Source organism: Piliocolobus tephrosceles, chromosome 13, assembly GCF_002776525.5.
Source record: "Piliocolobus tephrosceles isolate RC106 chromosome 13, ASM277652v3, whole genome shotgun sequence".
Classification (NCBI taxonomy): Eukaryota; Metazoa; Chordata; class Mammalia; order Primates; family Cercopithecidae; genus Piliocolobus; species Piliocolobus tephrosceles.
Genome location: NC_045446.1, coordinates 78,461,025 through 78,480,635, shown reverse-complemented (window position 1 = coordinate 78,480,635; position 19,611 = coordinate 78,461,025). Strand labels below are relative to the sequence as shown.

Here is a 19,611-nt window from a genome sequence, read left to right as displayed (position 1 = left end):
CAAATGGCACAGCTACTGTTTGTAGCCAGCATTTTAGTGAGAAGCAATTTACCTCACAATTGTGACCAATTGACCAATCTAATAACCTGGGCAAGTCACTTAATCTCCTGTGTCCTAGTTCTTCTTCATTTGTAAAGTAGGAATAATAATAATAGCACCTAACTCAAAAGACTGTTGCAATGATGAAATCAATAAATCCAAGGACTCAGAATTGTGTCTGGAATATTCCAAGTGCTCAGTAAATGATGGCTCTGATTATATTTATTATCTAGCTTCATCTGATTTCACAGCATTTCCAGTTGTTCATGTATAAAAATGTAAGGAAAAATCTCTGTTGGAAAACTACCCATCTCTCTTTAGAAATAATAAGTCATTTGTCTGAAAATTCCTCCATCCTATAAGATAGAAACTAACAACTTTTAATTAATGCCATAATGAAATGTTTCCTATGGAGACCCTTCTTATAGTTAACATTTTGTTCCTCCTTGAAAAGTCTTCCCTATTGAGGATGTCGTATAAGCTTGTAAAGCACCTTCAGGTTGGTTTTAAAATCTGTATCTTCCTGAATTTCTACTGATTGTGCAACAAATAGTAATGTTGAAGGAAAGTACACAATAAAATGGCAATGACTTATGATGATTCATATCTGAAAACAAGCTCTCATCATAAGAAAGATTAAAATACATCCTTTGGGAATTCTTCAGAAGCTAAATGAAAGGCTTTACTCAATACAAAATTTAACACATTTCCATAATATTGCTATGCTGTAATTTATTAAACTATTCTCCAGTGGTTGGTTTGTTCTTGTTTTGTTGAGGGTTTTTTTTTGTTTGTTTTCTATAACATTGAAGGAAAAAAATCTTTGTGCAGAAACTTTTGCACTTATGTTGAATTGTTTCCTTAGAATAAATTACTAGAATTACTGAGTCAATATAGCTGATTTTTTACTTTTTAATTCCTTATTTGCATTGCTCCCCCACTTTTCAGCTTTTATCTTTCCGTTATTTTCACAGAACACAGTGAATTATGTTACCTGGCAATTTCTCAAATCATTTTGGAACTTATGTTCACTTTGCCATTAGTTTCTGGAGCTATTAATCATGCTCAATTTTTGTTTTTAATCTGATTTATCTGAATGAATCAAGTTGACATTTCAAGTCTGGACAGAAGATGTTTTTCTGCACATGGAGACCACAAGATCTGATGGAATATCTAGTAAATCATTCCAATATATTTACATATATAGATACATAGAAGGTTGAGAGATGATACTGAAGAAAGGAATTACTTTGCAATAGTACTGCATAATATTGATCTTTTTACATTTGGCTTCACTCTTCCCCTCTAACCCAAAGATCCGTAATGACTTTCCTTCTGTCTTCATCTAGAATTTTCCTCTGATCAATTTGACTTGTAAGGCTGACTTGGGCTTTCATTCAGCTCTCTTTGTAACACTCTGAAGTTGTTAAAATATTCTACCACCTCGTCCCTGTCTGTCTTCTGCTATCACACTGTATCCCACACATCGAAACTGATTGTCAGGTCTTCTCAGTGATGCCTCTTTTACAGCCTTCAGATTTTTGGTATATTTCTGTCTAGGAAAACTCCAGCCAGAGAAATGCCAATCTGTTTGCATGTTAGCAAGGGGCCCAGAGGGTGATTTAATCCCACTTGACCATTATGTAATCAAATTTGACCTTTTAAAAAATAAGCGTATATTGTGCTCAAAGCCTAGCTCCACTAAGTATACACTATTAACTTCATGCACAACCTTTTCAGTCCCTCCAATTGCCGTTAGATTATTTAAATTAGGGGTTTTTAAGCATAAAATGAAGAAAAAAGTAAGTTGTTAATAAAGAGCATGAGATTTGGAGGTAAAACATCTGGTTTCTAGTGGCACTTCTGAGACTTACTAGCTATGGGGTCTTGACCAAATTGTGAAGCTTTCTGAGCCACAGTTTCCTTATCTGCTGGATGGGGATAATTGCATTGCTGAGTTTGTTAAGAAAATTAAATGATATAGGGAAAGTTTTTGTATAATAATGTGAATACTATTCAAAAGTATATTACACCATAGTTTCTCTCTTCACTTTATGGCTGCCAAGATCCAAAATTAGGATGGTCCTAAAAGGAATGTGGCAATAAATCTGTAGAATAAGATGCAATGTGCAATATTCTATCTCATATATTTTCCCTAAGATGTTTTAAAATTATAAACTGTGTTTCTGGGTGATCGCTAAAGATATCATCTAGGGGTAGATGTTTGATCCAAATTTCGCCTGAGGTCGAAAAGCTGAGGTCTTGGCTGGTGTTCAAGGAACCAACATGGGAACAGAATTGAATGTGCTTAAAGCTGTTATAAAGCTTTGTGTTGGTACAAAGAGGAAGTGGATACAATAACTATAGCAAAGTCAAGATTAAAAACTAAAGTCAGAAAAATTCTGTCTGAAGCCAGGGAGGCAAAGAGAAAGAGAGAGATAAGAAATAAAAATCAGCTCCAGAATTTGCTATAATTGGTCTCAAAGAAGATGGTGCCTGAAAAGGAATTCCAAAATCATCATTGAGTTGAGGCAGGACTACTTGTATATGGATCTGTCACTGACTAATTAGGAATAAGCACATAAGCACACTGAGGTTCATTTTCTTTTTTGTGTGCATGACACTTTCTTATTCAAATTACACAAAAGATAATTGAAAACAACCTTTATTAAATATGTATAAGCCCATGCCAATTTTTCAATATATGTGAACAAAAGCATTTTCAGAGTAGTTATAAGGCTTCAGTGCTATGAGCCGAATCATTTCCCATTACCTAATCAGTTTAAGAATGTAACGCTAAACCCACAGTAACTAGTTATGACTGTAACTAGCATAGCTTTCAGGAAATGAACAAGCGTATTTGTTCCATGATTATAAAGACCAATTGTTTAGGCTTTCTCTAAGTGTGGATTATAGAGAAAATAATCGATCTCTCTCTTTTTTGCTACTTACAAATCTAACTTATTAACTCTCATACTTATTTTATATAAATGGTACCTACAGAAAGGAGCATTATTTAAAAGAACACAAACATCTAAGTAAAACTAAAGTATTTGTTAGTAGTAATTTCTTTAGATTCATCATATATATATACACAAACATGCATACACACACACAGAGAGACACACAAAATTTACAAGCAGTCAAACCTAAGTAAATGCTATAAACAATTTCAGAAATTCTTAGACTCGGTTTTGGGAGAAAAACTAATGCAACCAAGTACAGTGGATAGGAGGATTTCAGCCTCAGAAAATCTGTAACCTAACTCAAAGTGGCTTAAATGATAAGCAAATTAATCTCACATAAAAAGAATTTCTGACACTAAAAAGGCTAATTCAATAGCTCAAAGGACACAATGGCACAAGGACCCACCTACTTTGACCTTTCCAGTCTACCACTGAATCACTGGACCACAGTTTTTGAAATGTTGACTTAGCTTCTCTCATGCCTGCTATATGGTTGGAGCATTGTCAGGTATCATATCCAGACCACTGTCCACAGAAAAAAGAGACTATTTTTTCCAGTGTTTTATTAGTACCAAAGAAATTGTTCTCAGAAGTCTCCAGAAGACTCTCTCCCATGATCATTGGCTAAAACTGATGAGTAAAGTGACAAGTGAATCCGATAATTACTATTATAATCTTAGTCGAATCAGTGTCTACATCATGAAGGTAAGGATGGGATGGCTTGTTAAGAAGAATGTGACAATGCAAAGGAAAGGCAAATATTTTTAAAAATAAGTATCTTCCATATAACTATATTAGTTGGTTTTCATGCTGCTGACAAAGACATACCCAAGACTGAGCAATTTACAAAAGAAAGCGGTTTAACTGGATTTACAGTTCCACGTGGCTGGGGAAGCCTCACAATCATGGCAGAAGGCAAGGAGAAACAAGTCCCATCTTACAAGGATGGCGGCAGGCAAAGAGAGAATGATAGCCAAGGAAAACAAGTTTCCCCTTATCAAACCATCAGCTCTCGTGAGACTTACTCACTACCACGAGAAGAGTATGGGGGAAAGTGCCCCCATGATTCAATTATCTCCCACAAGGTCCCTCCCACAACACATGGGAATTATGGGAGTACAACTGAAGATAAAATTTGGGTGGGGAAACAGAGCCAAACTACATTATTCTGCCCTAGCCCCTCCCAAATCTCATAACTTCACATTTCAAAACCAATCATGCCTTCCTGACAGTCCCCTTAAGTCTCAAATTATTTCAACATTAACTCAAAAGTGCACAGTCCAAAGCCTCATCCAAGACAAGGCAAGTCCTTTCCACCTATGAGCCTGTAAAATCAAAAGCAAGTTAGTTACTTCCTAGATACAATGGGTATACAGGAATTAGGTAAATGCCGCATTCCAAATGGGAGAAATTGGCCTAAACAAAGAGGCAACAGGTCCCATGGAAGTCCAAAATCCACCAGGGTAGTCAAATCTTAAATTTCCAAACTAATATCCTTTGACTTCATGTCTCACATCCCGGTCACGCTAATGCAAGAGGTGGCCTCCCATGGTCTTAGGCAGCTCTGCCTCTGTGGCTTTGAAGGGTACAGCCTCCCTCCCAACTGCTTTCACAGGCTGGTGTTGAGTGTCTGCCCCTTTTCCAGGCGCATGGTACAAGTCGTCAGTGGATCTACCATTCTGGCATCTGGAGGACAGCAGCCCTCTTCTTACAGCTCCACTAGGCAGTGCCCCAGTAGGGACTCTGTGAGGACTCCAACTCCACATTTCCCTTCTGCACTACGCTAGCAGAGGTTGCATGAAAGCCCCACCCCTGCAACAAACTTCTGCCTGGACATCAGACATTTTCATACATCTTCTGAAATCTAGGTGGAGGTTCCTGAACCTCAGTTCTTGACTTCTGAGTACCCACAGGCTCAATACCACATGGAAGCTGCCAAGACTTGGGGCTTGCATCCTCTGAAGCCAAAAATCTGAGTTCTATGTTGACCCATTTCAGCCATAACTAGAGTGGCTGGGATGCAGGGCACCAAATCCCTAGGCTGCACACAGCTCAGGAACCCGAGGCCTGGCCCATGAAACTACTTTTTCCTCCTAAGCCTCCAGATCTGATGGAAGGGGCTGCCTGAAGACCTCTGATGTGTTCTGGAGACATTTTCCCGGGATTAGCATTTGACTCCTCATTATTTCTGCAGATTTCTTGGTTTATAATTTAATTCTCCTTTTTGTCAGTCATTCATGCATACCCTCATTCAATACATATTATTACCTATAATATTATAGGCACTGGGAAGATAGCAGTAAAGCATGCAGTACAGAACCCATGCCTTCATAGAGCTTGCATTCTATCACAGATTCCACTGGGGGAAAACAGAGAATAAATAAAATAAATAAGTAAAATATAAATTATTTCAGGTAAGTATTCCTGATAAAAGCAGGAAATGGTAACAGAAAGAGTAGAGTGGTAGTTGCCTTTTTAAATAGGGTAGTCATAGCAGGATGTATTGAAAAAGTGACATTTAGGCAAAAATTTGAAAGAACTAAACTTTGAGGATATTTTTAAGGAAAGCATTAAAGGCAGAGGAAATGGCCAAAGTAAAGACACTGTGCTGGGAAGATATCTGGTGTCTTCAAGCCACAAGAAGACACCTCATTGTAGATGAAGCAATGTGAGCAAGGGAGAAAAAGTGAGTTTGGGGATCAGAGTGATAGTCAGGGAGTGGGAGATAAGTGTAGGGACTTGTAAAATATAAAAAAATTCATAATTTACTGAGAGAAATGGGTAGCAGCGTTTTGAGCAGAGGAATGATAGGAAAAGATTTCTATTTTGACAGGATATTCTCCTTGCTGGGTGGAGGTGGGGATGGATTTGGTCAGGGTTGGGGAAATTTATAAGGGACAAAGCAGAACCAGTTTAAGAAACTATTACAATTTTAAAAGGTATTGGTGGCTTGGGCCAGGGTAATAAATACTGGTGATAAATGGTCAGATTTTAGGTATATTTTGCAGATGGAGCCTGCAGTATGTGCTGACTGATTACAATGTACAAGCGAAAAAGTCTGTTCTTTCCTCCTTTTTTCTACAATTACTTTATCTTAAAACTCTCTGTATTAGTTACCATTTTCCATAAACATCTTTAATATTTTCCATCTTCCTTGATCTCTTGACCGACTTGTACAGAATGTCTTCAGTTTGTATTTATTATTAAAAACAAAACAAATAATAGCAAAGCCCGTTGGATATTTGATAATCCCTAAAGTTACAATTTCATTTTGTTCATTTATTCATGGAGGTATTCCCTCAGAAAATGTTGGTTGAGGGCTTATATAATGCAGACACTACGTTTAGGGTTATTCACGTGGTCATTTTTCTTTAAGTCTCTGGATTTCCATGTTTTTGCCCAAGCTTAGTCTTAAAACTCTGGCATATTTACTGTAATTTTGGTATGAAAATCCCTTATAGGATTTTCTATAACATTCATAGCGACCTGTCATATGACTATAGTTCAAATGTCTCTCACTCAATAACTTTTACTATTTTTTGCACTTTTTGGCCAAAAAGGCTCTTCCTCCCATATCGTTTTTCTCTGCTCATACCATACTTCTATTCTAAATAATAGAAAGTAGTTGAGGAAAGAGAGAGTTTAAATTTGCTTTGTAAATGGGATGCATCTATATTGGTTTAAATGAGAGGCTTCCTTGAAGAACACACTCCTACCCACTTACTCCCCAGCCTTACCCTCCTGCCTCATTATTGTCCATTCCATATTGAGTTACTAAAATTTACACAAAAGATACATGTGAAATATGCAACATTTTCCAACTCCCTTTCACAGACTTCTTAGAGAAATCATGCTGTGTTTTTTCTATGAATAGTTTAAAGCATTATAGCATAAAGTAAAATAGGTATACTGTGGTTTCTACACATATAAGAAAATATCTCCCTGTGGTTTTCACTAAGCTGAATGACAACTAGCTTAGGAATGGAAAACGAGCTTAAGTCTTAGCACAATGCTCCCTCAAGGGGTAGACTGTGGAGCATAGTAGATGTCAGTGTAAGAGAGAAAGTGGTAGAAGAAAATTATTTTTTAAGACAATTTTATCTATTGGAAAGAACAAAACCTAGAGCAGGATAAGCCTATGACAAAACTGGAGTAAGGGAAATGTGCCTCGGGTGCCTTTAGCTTTCTCATTTACTATGTTTTTTCCCCTCCATTCTTGAACTCTCTAGGAAGCGTAGGCTCTTTCCCCACTCATTTTTAACCAAATACGCTCAGAGAGTCTGCAATATCTAGCAGAAAACATGTCTCGAAATATGCAATGGGATATTTATTCACAATAGCATTTGCATCGTGAGTGTCCTCACTGGTAGAGAATGGAAAACATTTGCTCCTCGGCATCAGGGAAAGATGAGGGAAGAATTCATCAATGGAACCTTCCTAGCATCTCATAGATTGTAGCACATTTGTAAATCTGACTTCTATATATTGTTCTTTGCTTCATCCACTGACCTTTCCCTTCTAAACCATAGAGAGGCCCTGTCTATAATTCCTATTTAATGATAAACCTCCCTTCTTATTCAACCTCTATCACTAAACACTCCGTTATTATTGTTTTCTTAAACTGAAACCAGTTCCCTCCAAAGGACATTTCTACCCCTGTATCTCTCTCAAGTAAACTTACTTATTCTTCTATATCACGTGTTTCACAGGACACAGAGATGGAGGTCAGCAACTCAACGCTGCTTCCAGACATATTTCACACCCTTACATACAAAAATGTGAAAATTAAAATTGATTCAATTGAGACTCATGGAATGTAGTTATCCCTCTGTCTTTTAGCTTCATTTATAACTACTATTTACTGTCAACTTCTGGGTAAAGTATTGTCCATCCCAAGCCCCGCTATCGTTCTGAGTGAATTTAGTGTTCGTATAAAGGACAGATGAGTCCCAAACTTCTTTTTTCCCCCAGTTCTAACACATTTTAATGTTCCTATTACTGGGCCCTTACTCAGACTTGATCAGCCTCACATAAGGCATCGTTATTTCCAATATCAAAATCTCTCCTTTTCTGCCAGCTTCAGGCATAATTCTCCATCTATCTGCTATTTCACCTAATATACACATATATTGTTTAAACTTGTTTATTTTCTTCTAGTCTTTCACTTCATTCTGCACTCATTTATGCATTCTGAATCACATAGTCAATATAGAAATTTCAGTAATCCAATATTCAGTAGATATTGGTAGGAAAGAGGAATTGAGGTGAAGAAATGAAATTTTTGATCCAAATAATAATGGAAAATTACATTTACTATCCAATCCTAAGTTATTCTTACCTACATATCTTTTAGATTTACCAGACGAACATGAGCTCTTGTAGAACTGAGTACAGAGGAGCTAGAACTTCCTTGACAAAGAAGGTACAAGAAGAACAACAACAAAAATCTTTAGAGAAGATAACCAAATCTTACTTCAGAATAAGACATTATGACATTTATTAAATCTATTGTGAGAGTTTTTCATGCCAAGCTTCTGGCCTATAAACTAAAGTGTCAAAGCTGTATTGAGCATAAATGTAGAAACCTAGAGTTTATAAGAAGACTTATACGTTTATAAGATTGAAGAACCTTGAACTCCATGTTTAGCACATAAAAGGCACTCAGCAAATTTTTTTTTCTTTCCACTGTCTACATAGTTTTCCTGTTCTGAGTCTTTTCAACTATTCTCTTTTTTTTTTTTTTTTTTTTTGAGATGGACTCTCGCTCTGTCGCCGAGGCTGGAGTGCAGTGGCCGGATCTCAGCTCACTGCAAGCTCCGCCTCCCGGGTTTACGCCATTCTCCTGCCTCAGCCTCCGGAGTAGCTGGGACTACAGGCGCCCGCCACCTCGCCCGGCTAGTTTTTTTGTATTTTTTAGTAGAGACAGGGTTTCACCGTGTTAGCCAGGATGGTCTCGATCTCCTGACCTCGTGATCCACCCGTCTCGGCCTCCCAAAGTGCTGGGATTACAGGCTTGAGCCACCGCACCCGGCCAACTATTCTCATTGTATTTGTAACCATCGGTATGCTGAGAGCTCCCCTGTGTATAACAATCCTCTAACCTCCAAATGTTTATACTCATGTGTCTACTGAATATGTCCACTTGGATGTCCCACCAGTATCTCAAATCAAATATTCCAAAATGAAGTTTTTTATTGCCTTCCCCAAATATACTCCTTCTCTTGTATTTTCTTAACTCAGTTAATTGCACTATCCAACACAGTAACTGGGGTAGCATTCTATACTTCTCCCAATTATACTCATCATCCAATAAATCCTACTCATTTTTGCCTCCTAAATAGTCTTGAAACTGCACTCTATTTTTCATCACTACCCTAAGCATTAGCTTATCATCTCTCACATGCATAATTGTAGTAGGAGTTCTCTATCTCTAGTTTTGTTCCTTCAAGTCCATTGCATTTTATCTAAATGTCCAACTCTGATCCTGTTTTATCTAGCGTAAAGATTCCAAAATGACATCTCATAATCATCTAGTAAATTCATCATTTTTATATACTTCTCCATCTGCTTTCCCGTTTGACCTCCTCTTATTTTATACTTCTTACAATAAAAATTACTAAACAGTGTTTCCCAGTATACACCATGCTGCTAAACCTCTCTACATGTTTGCACTTGATTTTGTCTCCTATGCCTAACTCATCTTTTCACGGTGCATGTCTACTCAATTTTTCAGATTTGTCTTACATATCATATCTCACTAAAGTGTTCTCTGCCAATCTAGTATGGGTTAAGTAGCCCTTCTTGTATTTGTTTCTATAATAAAACTTCTTACACTCTTTGGAAATTATCTGTTTACATTTCATCTTCTCAATCAAGACTGTGACCTTATCAGTGACATAGTCACCCATGTGCTCCTTATCACAGTGCCCAGCACATGGACTATTCAGTAAATGGTTTTGAATGATGTAAACTAAACCTGCGTGGTACAGACATAGGGACCTAAGTGAAGTAACAAAATTTAAAGTCCTCTCACTAGATCCTCTACTGCTTGTGCTTGATAACTCTGCTACTTATTTGCAAAACAGGGTCAAGAAGAGAAAAGGTAAATAATAAACTTTTGTAATTTTGTTTTTAAACATAGTAACATTGTCACTTAGAGGAAAAAATAATGGAAATAGCATGAGCTTTAGAATCAGAGAAACCTGATTTTTAACCTTGGGCTCCTTGCTCTTAAACCACATGATGTTGGGCTTACTGATACTGATCCTCAGTGTCGGCCTCTTCAGAATGAGAATAATAGCAGCTGCTTTGTACATTTGCTTTAATAATTTACAATAGTGTACAGCAAAGAGCCTGACATACTCAATATTTTGTCATTATTACTTTTTATTATAACTTTGAATATAACTATAGTAAATTAAACATTTCATTTGAAAAGTGAGTTAATACTTGCAAAGCACTTAAAACAGTGCCTCACAAGTATGAGTGTATGTGTGTTTTAGTGTCTGATATATAAATGTATCATGTAAAAGAAATGAAATTTTAAAATTGATATTTCATGAGCTGTAAATTCTGAAAAGCTTAAACTATTTTTAATTGACAATTCCATACTTCTAAAATAAACTCAACTGGAAAAAAAAATGTTGAGTTTTTAAACTCAACAGTTGAGACTATTAAAGCTATTAGTAACTTTGAGCAGCAAATTACTGGTAAATGCGATAAGGAGTAAGTGAATGAATGAATAAAAACGTGGTCTATTTAAATATCTGGTGAATATAATTACAGGCACAGACAGGCAAGAAGGGTCCTACCTGAAAGCAATGATGAGTTTTCCATTCTGCATTAATGCCATTTTCAGCTTGCATTGAATATAAAAACTGCTTGAAAGTTCTAAAAAGTCTAAGATATTGCTCACATTTTAAAAATGAGCTTTGTTATTATTGTTTGTTTTGAAATTTTCATTTTTATATGCCAGTGAAAGTTTTTACCAAAAGCAGTTAGGTTTTTTGTTTTTTGTTGTTTCTATTGTTTTTCTAAACTTTTAGGTTCAGGGGTGTATGTGCAGGTTTGTTTTATAGGTAAGTCGTGTGTCACAGGGGTATAATGTGCAGATTATTTCATCACCCAGGTAATAAGAATAGTACCTGGTAGGTAGTTTTTTGATCCTCACTCTCCTCCCACCTCCACCCTTAAGGAGGCCCCAGTGTCTGTTTTTCCCTTTGTGTCCATACGTACTCAATGTTAAGCTCCCATTTATAAATGAAAACATGATGTGCTTGGTTTTCTGTTTCTCCATTAGTTTGGTTAGGATAATGCCCTCCTGTGCTGTCCATGTGTAAAGGACATGATCTCATTCCTTTTATGACTGCATAGTATTCTATGATGTATATGTACCATATTTTCTTTATCCAGTTTACCGTTGATGGGCATTTAGGTTGATTCCATGACTTTGTTATAGTGAATAAATAGTGCTGCAGTGAATATACACATGGATGTGTCTTTATGGTAGAGAGATTTATATTCCTTTAGGTATTTGCCCAGTAATGGGATTTCTGGGTCAAATGGTAGTTCTGTTTTAAGTTCTTTGAGAAACTGCCAAGCTGATTTCCACAGTGGCTGAACTCATTTCCATTCCCACCGGCAGTGTGTAAGCATTCCTTTTCTTCACAGAGGTTAGAGTTTGATAGAATAGGATGCTTAGGATCCATTCCATATTTCATAAACAGAGGTCACCTGGCAGAGTATGTGTGGTCATGAGAGAAAGAGAGAGAAGAGCTTATAAGCATGAAGCCTGTAGGTTTCTTAAGTCATCTGTGAAATATTTAATGATTAATTCACAATTAGCCTAACAGAAGATATTCAAAAATATGTTAAGGATCCCTTTGTAAGGAACTGAATGACCACCTATAATTTATTATTCTATCAATATTCTTTTAATCTGAGCTGTAGAGCAGTATTTTGGTTGAACAATCCAATTCACAAATAAACACAAAATACTTTGCATTGAAACATGGAGCATCATTTGGCCATTGATACTTCTAAGGTATTTTCTTTGGTAAAATTAAGTGTACTAAATCTAGCTTGGTCTGATGATTTATCTCCTTTAACAAAGTTCAGAAGTTCTTTTCCTCTCTTCTTTATGCCTACATCTAAAGTTACTTGTGTACGTATTTCTTCTTTCCTTCCTTCTCCTACTGTTATATAAGTTCTATCAGGTAGGGCCTGAAGATTACTTATCTTTACATCTGTAGTGCAAAGTCCATTACCTAGGATTTAATAAATACTCAACTAATGTCCACTAAATAAGTAATCCATTAAATTCATTTTGCTTGATGGAATAAGCCATTTTTTTTTCAAATACTAGATACTTTAAACATTTTAGAAGGGAAAATGTTAAGGGGAAGGCCTCTGCCCCAGGATCAATAATGATGAGGATTTGTTACATTTTGTTTTATTTTATACTACTTTTGAAACAGCAGGAAAACAAACTAAAAATAATGTGACTGTACTGAGGTAAATAAGTCTTATAATCGTAACTCCCTTTATCATAGCATATTGGATACCAGGAAGGTGGATGAAGTGGTATCGTACAGGCTCTAGCTTAGTGAAAAGGTGATAAAACCTTAAGAGCTTTGGGCCCCTGCAAGCTCCACTGGTGGTTATTCTCTACTGATGAGGCTTGTGACTTTCATGAAGTCAGTTAAGTAAATCTAGCTTCCTCATCTGGCAAATGGAAATAACAGTTATTTTTTAACAACCTCACAGATTCAAACCAATGAGTAACAGAGGTTATTTCTGTGAAATCATGTTAGCTCAAAAACCTGTCATTGAGGTACAAGAACTCATCTTGATGCAGCATGTAGAAGAGTAATGTTGGGAATCTCATCACTCATTTTGGATGAACTATCTGGTATCTTCAAAGGGTGGTGAACTGCCAGTTATAATACAAAAGCTGTTTGAGCCACACTCTAATAATGGAGGCATCCCAATACTGACAGTCAAACTTCTGCTTAATGGTTATAGAAACTTTTCATATCCAAAGAACATGTCTTCTCTCCTGTTATTACCAGTGTCTAACAACATCCAGAATGGTATCACTCAATGAGGGTTTGTTCAAGATAATAATTAGCTTAAAAACTTGATAATGGAAGGCAACACATTATAATGGCTAAAGTGTGGGCTCTAAACTTAGATTCCCTGTATTCAAAATCCAACCCAACCACTTACTTACTTAACTAATCTTTGATTCATTTACTTAACCTCTATAATCTTAGGCTTCTTCATCAGTAAAATGGAAATAACAAAGCCTCTGGTCCAGGGCTGTTGACAGGATACAATTTAGGTAAAGTTCTAGGATAATGTCTGACACATGGTAAGCACTGAAGAGATTCTAATGTATTGATTGATATTCATCTTTTTCTAAGATGCTAGAAATTGCACACCTTTTACCATTCACTATTAAATGTGACACATTCACAGTTTAATAGTCAATGTGAAAGAATGGGTTACATGTGGTTTAACCAAAAAGTAACAACGTCATCCCTGATGTTGTCCATATGCCATCACATTCATCCAATAAGTATCACAGGTTGGTCATTGCATTGAGAAGCAGGAACCCCTGTTTTGACACAGGGTGACCATCTCCACAGTCACGGCCCTTCCTCAGCCTGGCAGTTAAGCACACAATCACGTCTTTCTGTTTGCTCCTGTCCTTGTTCATGCTTACCAGGTACAAAGACAGGAGACTGGCCCAGCACAAGTCGGAAATAGAGTGTTTCACCCCCAAAGGGAGTATGGGGAATGGTGGGAGAGCAACAATGAGCAGGTAAGCAAACTATGAGTGGCCTAAGGTGGTGTGAAATAAATGTATGCAAGCTAGAGGAACAGGTGGCTCCCTGATCTGGGTCCTCACTCAACTGTGCAACCCATACAGTGTGTCCAACCTGGGCTACTACTGGTTTTCTGTGTGTGTTTGATTTGCAAAACCTATGACGTCCTCATGTGTAGTAATGGGAGCCTCCTGTCCCAGATGCTGCTGTTTCCCAGGGTTGTGTGCTTTGCATGTCTGAAGCCTTAGCTCACAGTCAGTCCTCCTCTGGAGACTTTAACTTATTGGTCAAACGGTTCTGGAGTTTGCAAAGTGGAAGAGATTGGAGGAAATTCATATTTCAGGGCTATCCAGTCACTTAATAAAATAAATGCAAAAGCTTAGAACTAGTTTTAAGGAAAGGACTACAATTGAGGGAAGCCTCCAGCCCCTGATCCTGGACAAGCCTGGAAATTAATATGACTTACTTTGAATGTAACATCATCTCACAGCCAAGGGCAAATGCCTTTCCAAACTAGTGGACTGTAGAGATAAGCGGCTTTTCTCGCACTGAAATCAGGAAAGCTAATCCTCCTCTAGCTACCATAGCTTTGCATCTCCTTTACTTCCTTGTGTTTGGTGATGAACATTCTCTGTTGCTGTGCTGTGCATGTTCCTTTATACTAGGCACTCCTGATTGAGTTGTACCTAGTAAACCAGAGTATTTGGAACTATAAGCATTAAATAAGCTGTGTTGCATGAAATAAACGTGCTTTATTGCATGGGACTTGGTTTTAAGAAAAGGGCCCTGGGGCCGGGCGTGGTGGCTGACGCCTATAATCCCAGCACTTTGGGAGGCCGAGGTGGGAGGATCAGCTGAGGTCAGGAGCTCAAGAACAGCCTGGCCCACGTGGTGAAACCCCGTCTCTACTAAATACACAAAAATTAGCCAGGCATGGTGGCACATGCTTGTAATTCTAGCTACTCAGGAGACTGAGTCCGGAGGACTGCTTGAACCCGGGAGGCGGAGGTTGCAGTGAGTCAATATCACACTATTGCACTCCTGCCTGGTCAACGAGAGTGAAAACTCTGTCTCAAAAAAAAAAAAAAAAAAAGAAAGAAAGAAAGAAAAAAGTAAAAGAAAAAGAAAAAAGAAAAGGGCCCTAGCGACAAAGACAGTCAAGATTGACATTAAACAGTTCCAGAATGTTGAAGGAGCCTTGAGTTGAGGAGTCACTTGCCATGACTTAACTCTTCACTTCTAATTTGTTGTGACATTTCCCAATCCATCTGTGGTATAGAGGTATGGAAGGAAAACTTTTGCATATCATCCGGGATTAGAGAAAAGGAAAAAATCCATTAAGTAGAGTGTGTGCATATGCGTGTACATGTGTTGAGAGCAGAGCTTGAGACCTACCTACATAACAAAAAGATAATCTTGTTGAAATTTCACCACAAACATTGTGTTTGCTTCCTCAGTGGTGGACTCCTTCCTGTTTTCAAAATAATGACTAAATTTTTCCAAGGCCCACCATATTGCACAACTGCTGGAGGACTATTCACATTGCAGTCTATGAAGATGGTACCCAGAACTGTTCAGCATACAGTCTGAGCAATCATTCATAACAGCCCTGGCCAAGGGCTTGGCCAACTTTGTCTATGACTCTCAGAAACAACGCAATGATAGTGTGTGTACATGTGTAGGTGTATATGTGTGCACTTTGGTGTATCTGATGGTCATATGCCCACAATCCCTTTATACAGCTATCTCTGGATCTCAGTGCATCTGCAAAATGAGTCTCAGAGGATCATTTTGTGGGAGTGACTCAACAGAATGCTATTGGGGTTCCTATTTTCATTCCACTTAGATATAACAAAGTAGCATAATTCCTATCCTTGAAAATTGGGCAGACGGCACCATAGTAAGTCGGACAAGGTGAAAGTGACTTCACCAAATGAGTGCTCAAGGGCTCTTCCCAGAGTGCCATCTAATTTGAGATCTAAAACTAGAGTTCCCAAACCTGGCAAACTTAGCTGACTATCAAACAGACTGAGGCAAAATATTGGGCAATACAACTTAGGAATCTGTCATGTAACAAGTTTCCTAGGTCATCTCAATGAAGCCAATGCATGAACTGATATTTTAGAGTAATCCATTCATGTAGGAGATGACATGGAGCTGTTTGTGGCAAGCATTTGGTCTCAATTATGCCATGCGATACTCTTAACAGTGTTTAGCCAGTACTTGAGCTTTAGATATGATCATCCCAGAAATTAGATTTGTTCAAGACTGTCTTGATTGAGAATGAGGGGAAAGGGACTGAGAGGGTAGTGCACAGAGAGTAGGAGATCCCAGATAAACACACCAGGCTTGCGTGGGTCAGGTCCAAATCTACAAAGGTAGTCACTTGATGAATCTCCAGCAAGAATGGTCTGAGTTTCTCTACAACAGCAAAATATCATTTAATTTTTGTTTCCTCACTTGTTTGGATATAGCTAAGGTAATTGAAAGACTTATTACATTGATATATCCTGGTGGAGCAGAGGGAAATAATGCATGCTACAATAAATACGATTGTGTTAGATCATCCACCTCAGCCACACAGATAAGCAGAGTTAATTGGGAACAAATGATCTTCCCTTCCTAATATCTCTTCCTTCACATTTCTTTAGCACCATATAAAAACTGACAGAGAGAGAGAGAGAGAGAGAAGAGAGACCTGTCATGCTTAAGCTTTCCTTTAGGGAGTAGAAAAGGCCTAGAGATAGGAGAGGCCAGAATTCACAAGGTCTTGGTATCTTTTTTTCCAACTTCACATTTGTTCACATAAATACAGACACACATGCCTGCACACACATAATATTTATCCAGGAGAAATAAGTTTAAAATGAACATTAAGAAAAAAGATGTCAGAGAGGAGATAACTGTGATGGAAACAGTTCCTAAGTAAGGGGTTCGAGTAGTTTATCCAAATTTGCTTACTCAGGAATTGAATGGAAGGGCTGGAGAAAGGTTAACTCTATGTGCTTGAGACTTTTATAGGTACTTTTAGTGTCAACTAATAAGGCCTTTGTTTGTAATTCATCCCTACTCCACCCCCTATTGCTTCCAGGAGTCAAAGCCAAGCATCACATTTACTCTGCAAACATCTGGGACTCTTCTGTGGCCATGATTGAATAACTAGTTCCAGGGAGGGGTTAAGGGGAGCTCAAACAACCACAGAAAACCAAGAGTGTCACTCTGCATCTCATTTGCCTGTTTTCTATAATGAAGCTGTAGAATGGACAGTACTCCATGAATTCATGCCTAAGATGATTATCTCAGAGCCAAGTTGCCTGGTGGGGAAAGAAAGCAGTTCACAATGTTTACAGTTGAAGCAGAGCACAGCACTATTTTCTGATCTGTAACATTAGCAGGGCCTTAGACAGATGCTCCCTTACTTCTGCCCTCCTCCCTCAACCCTCATGCTGGGAAAGGAATGAGAATATAATATGTAACCATAGCACACTAGCTTCCCGAAATATACTGCTGTTTTCCCTTTATGTGAAGAGGTTTTTTTTATCTTTATGTCTGAATATAGTATAACTTGTCATCTTTTCATATTTTAACAGTGGACAGTCTAAGTGTGATTCAGAGCAAAATCCTCCTGATTGCAGGAGAAGTGAAAGAGAGTCCTAAACAGGGAGGTGGCTCTAAGAACTGAAATTATCTAAACCCTGTTACCATGTGAGTTCCCAGCAAGATGGTCCAGCCTCGGGAATGACTGAAACCTCAACACTGAATGTTATTATATTCTGTCTCAGCAGGGGCACGGCATTGGAGTACTTGGAATCTGGTTACGTGTTTTGTTTTGTTTTGTTTTGTTTTTAAAAAAAGACAGAGTCTGCAGTGTCACCCAGGCTGGAGTGCAATGGTGCGATCTTGGCTCACTGCAACTTCTGCCTCCCAGGTTCAAGTGATTCTCCTGCCTCAGACTCCTGAGTAGCTGGGATTACAGGTGCCCGCCACCACACCTGGCTAATTTTTTGTATTTTTAGTAGAAACAGGGTTTTACTATGTTGGCCAGGCTGGTCTTGAACTCCTGACCTTGTGATCCACCCACCTAGGCCTCTCAAAATGCTGGGATTACAGGCATGAGCCACCACTCCCAGCTGGAATCTGCTTTCTGATGTGCTCATGTTGTAGCCCATGTAGGAGATGTGAAGACATTCTGAGCCTCCTACTCTCTCTTTGAGGAAGGGTTCCCTCAGTCAAATGAAATACACAGATCTCTAGTCCCACTCCAGTGCTGGAAAGAAGGAGGGTGGTGTGGGGTTTTCTTTGAACAAAAAGAGAATTATTATTATTACTCTTTTGTGATATAAGCTATGTAAACTATTAACTTTCTATTGAGTCACTGATTTTCACCTGTGATATGCAGCATCTAATTTTAGTAGGTATAAATGTTTGATAAAGCCTTAGAGAATTTGGTAATAATCATATCATAATAGTCCTTGTTAAATGAGTAGGACCTCAGATAGCCCCAAATATAATGTCTTGTGTTAGTATTGCCTTTCATTCATTCAATTATTTCTTCCTCCAGGTAAAGCTCATTTATTAAGCACCTATTATGAGCCAAACACTCAAAAGACTCTAGAGATAAATGGATGACCAAGATATGACTAATGCCCTTGAAATTCTGCAGTCTATTGAGAAACAGTCAGAAAAACAGATAACTGCAATGTAATATAAAACCCCTGTAACACAGGAGAGTTTATGCCTCAGATTAAGTCCCCATTTCTTATCGTACGCTACAGTTTATACCAGTACAAACAGAAGTAATAGAATAACACATAATAACAGATCTAATTTGAGTATTCAGAAAGTGTAAGGCATATAGTTATATAATTTAAAATCCATAGATAAGAGAAAGATTCTGCCTTTCCAGTACAGACAATAGAAGCCAGCTGGTTTTTGAGAATAGATTATAATTTCTATAATAATCTTCATTTTATTTATCTCCAAAGTCAATTCCATAGTAATAGTCTAACATATTCTAAAAAATAAGAAGAAGAAGAATTAGTAACATTGCTATGATTACCATGTATCACACACTATATATATTAAGTCCCTTCATGGAGGGTCTGCATTAAGTTCTCCCAAGAACATATAAAGAAGGTATAATTTTTTTCTTTCTATGCTACACACAGGAAAATGAGGATCAGGGAAATAAAATAACATGCATGGTAGAGCAATCTGATGAAAAATCTAAAATCAAAGGAACTTCAATAAACTGGTTCTGGCATTAACCAGTGTGTGACCTCAAAGTGCCATTTCAACTCTTTAATCTCCATTTTCTATAAACTTCGGATTATAATATAGCACTTATCTTACTATGATGCTGTGAAAATCAAATGGAATTATATAACTACAGCACTTAGCATATTGCCTGACACACAATAGGCATTCAATAAATGTTAGCATGTGCTTTTACTATCCAAGGCCACCCAGTTTAGAAAGGTTGTTTTTTATGTATTTACTATTTTGTCTTGTCTTTCTCTACCCTGCCACCACGGTTGTGTGCTCAAAAATCAATTCTGGAAAAGTAAGTAAAACAAAATCTAATGATAACAAAAGAATAAATTCAATGATATAATTTCCCTGTTTTAAAATTCATGTTCTCCCATGTTTACCTATAAAAGCAGCCAACATTTATTGAGTACTTAGATACATGAGACACTGTGTCAAAGGCTTTATCTGCATGATTGCTCATTTAATCTTTTTTATAAAAGAAAATGGTAAAGCACATATTAGAGCCC

General features: G+C 37.6%; 1 protein-coding gene and 1 long non-coding RNA gene across 3 annotated transcripts in view; one reads left to right on the top strand and one right to left on the bottom strand.

Annotated features, from left to right (window-relative positions):
• The window catches only part of LOC111540753, a 383,731-nt gene that overhangs the window by 267,469 nt on the left and 96,651 nt on the right, over positions 1–19,611 (bottom strand). The window lies entirely within an intron of this gene.
• The window catches only part of GRM5 (glutamate metabotropic receptor 5), a 585,040-nt gene that overhangs the window by 554,677 nt on the left and 10,752 nt on the right, over positions 1–19,611 (top strand). Inside the window, exon 9 of one of the 2 annotated variants that reach the window (XM_023209216.1) lies at positions 13,735–13,830. The exons of the other annotated variant lie outside the window; for it this stretch is intronic. Coding sequence (XP_023064984.1) covers positions 13,735–13,830 — 96 coding nt within the window. The remainder of the gene's footprint in view (positions 1–13,734; positions 13,831–19,611) is intronic. 2 annotated transcript variants of the gene reach the window in all.